Source organism: Vigna radiata, chromosome 5 (assembly GCF_000741045.1).
Source record: "Vigna radiata var. radiata cultivar VC1973A chromosome 5, Vradiata_ver6, whole genome shotgun sequence".
Classification (NCBI taxonomy): domain Eukaryota; kingdom Viridiplantae; phylum Streptophyta; class Magnoliopsida; order Fabales; family Fabaceae; genus Vigna; species Vigna radiata.
Genome location: NC_028355.1, coordinates 18,076,661 through 18,079,136, shown reverse-complemented (window position 1 = coordinate 18,079,136; position 2,476 = coordinate 18,076,661). Strand labels below are relative to the sequence as shown.

Here is a 2,476-nt window from a genome sequence, read left to right as displayed (position 1 = left end):
TTTATGATGCTTTACTGCAGAGCAACAGAAAACATGGGTTAATTTCATAAGAAAACTAAGTGCACTCCTTTCAATATTACATTTGTGGAAGATGCAGCACAACGTCTCGTTGAAAGGGATGAAGAACTCAACCAAAGGAGAGTAATATTAGGTATGGAAGTAATCAAAGGGTTAGGAAGAAATTTAAAGACAGGATTATGTTAATAACTTTTTTTTAATAATTTTTTGACAATAGATAATATGTAACTATTTTATTGGTCCAAATATTTAAAATGAACCAATTATGATATAAATGTTGGAAAAGAAATTGTTTTCAATGAGACAATTTTATAGGAAAAAGTATATTTTAGTGTGAAGATAGAGAATCTGGCAAAATCAAACTTATGAGTTATACATATATTTGACTTTGCCTAAGTGAATTTTCTAAAGAAACGTTAGATCTTCAATACATTCTATTAACAACCATAAAAAAATTAAAAGTCTTTGTCAACAAGTATATACAACACGTGTTTACTTTACCGCTAACACACGTATACTTAAGATATTTTTATTTTCTTATTAATGTTAGTCTTAATTAAGTTTTAAGTTTCTCATTAATTTTAGTATTTTGGATTACATTTTTAGTTTTTATTTTAGCTATTGCATATTTGATATTTTTGATTAGCTGTGATGCACATGTAAGTGTAGATAAATGGGTTGAATTTCAATTTTGTCATTCCTTTTGAAAATTTTGATATCTTTGATTTTTTTTCATGATTTTATATATTGTCAATTTTTTTTTCTTTTAAAGAAAAAACACAATTTATATGTATATTGAATTGAACCTAGGTGTAACATATTTGATGATATGCTTGCAAATCACTGTCCATGGTAGCTATGTAGATATATATATATAGTTATAAGAACTTGCAAAATTGTACAAGAGGAAGTTGTAGAAGAAAAAACTACATCTAGAGAGAAAAATAGAGAATATGACGATTTCATGTTTTGATTTTTGGAAGGGTGGAATGATAATAGAGGAATGGAGTGAGGAGTGGAAAGGGATGAGCATGAAAGTGAAAGAAGCATGTGAGAGTGATGGTTTTTTCCTCTTGAAGTGTGATGAGATCAACTCCAAAGGTGCACGTGAAGAGGTGTTTAAGAATATGAAAGCATTGTTTCATTTGCCTCAAGAAACAAAGCAGCAACACATAATTCCAAAGCCTTTCAGGAGCTTCAGCATGTATAACTACATGGACACTCACTATGAAAGCTTTGGACTCGATGATGTTCTTCTCTCAGCATCTGTGGACACCTTAGCCAACCTGATGTGGCCTTAAGGAAATCCATATTTTTGGTATTCATTCTTACATTCAATGCGTCACTTCTATTTATTTAGTCTTTTTAAAATTATAGAATGAATTTCATTAAACGTGTGTTTTTTATGCAGTGAGACATTGAAGGGTATGAGCTTAAAGATGTCAGAAGTAAGCTGGGTGATATTGAAAATGATTGTGGAGGGTTATGGCCTTTCCCAGCATCACATTTCAGATGTTGAAAACATGAAGAGTTGTAGCGACCTACGATTGAACATGTACATTACTGACAAAAACAATACTGAAAACAAGTATAGGTCCAGTGGTCACATTGATAAAAACACCTTAACCGTTTTGTGCCAAAATGAAGTTCAGGATTTACAGGTGCTATCCAAAACAGGCACATGGATTGACATAGTGATACCTGAGAATTGCTTTGTTGTTATTGTTGGTGATGCATTGAAGGTATGTAGAAAGTTGTAGCCATTGGCTTCTTAATTTTTACATTATAATGAATTGAAATTGTTGTTAATGAACAGGCATGGTGCAACGGAAGGCTTCATGCAGCAACACATAGAGTGGTGATGAGTGGAGAGAAAGAGAGATACACTTTTGGAGCTTTTGTGGCACCAAAGGACGAGATGAAGATTGAGGTGCCACGTGGTTTGGTTGATAACAAAATGCATCCTCTTCGTTATCGTCCATTTAATTATAGAGAGTTTCTTAATTTCTTTGCTTCAACTCGGAGTCGTAACTTGGAAAATGCACTTGAGGTGTTTGCTGGTGTTTGAAAGTAATTCATATGTTCTAGATCAAGTCAAAATATCGAAGAGATTGCTCAAATAATTCCACCTCCTTTTCAATAAGATTTGCTTTATATGTTTTAGAATATTTTATATCTATCTCTTATGTTTCTACTAATGAATATATGTACCAATAAATAACATGAAGTTTCACAGGTAATTTCATACGTTTTTTCTCCTTTCTTTCCCAAATATTATATCTCATGGTATAATATCGATTTGTTTAGTAAGATAGAAATTCTAGGATAAACTATTGTTATTCTTATTATTTTTAATAAGAATAAAAATACGTTGTAGAACTATACGTTAGAAAAAATACGTTGTAGAACTATTGTTATTCTAGCATATTTTTAATTTATTTATAAGTTTTTTAACATA

General features: G+C 31.0%; 2 protein-coding genes across 2 annotated transcripts; both read left to right on the top strand.

The window, feature by feature from the left end:
- The first annotated feature begins 970 nt into the window (after positions 1-970).
- LOC106761807 (probable 2-oxoglutarate-dependent dioxygenase AOP1.2) lies at positions 971-2,146 on the top strand. Its single transcript, XM_014645375.2, has 3 exons — positions 971-1,336; positions 1,430-1,760; positions 1,835-2,146. Exons 2-3 carry the CDS (start codon positions 1,446-1,448, stop codon positions 2,084-2,086), a joined length of 567 nt encoding a protein of 188 aa, XP_014500861.1. The 5' UTR covers positions 971-1,336; positions 1,430-1,445; the 3' UTR covers positions 2,087-2,146.
- LOC106760406 (probable inactive 2-oxoglutarate-dependent dioxygenase AOP2) lies at positions 972-1,319 on the top strand. The gene has a single exon (XM_014643841.1). The coding sequence runs from the start codon at positions 972-974 to the stop codon at positions 1,317-1,319; it is 348 nt and encodes a 115-aa protein (XP_014499327.1).
- Positions 2,147-2,476: the final 330 nt, after the last annotated feature.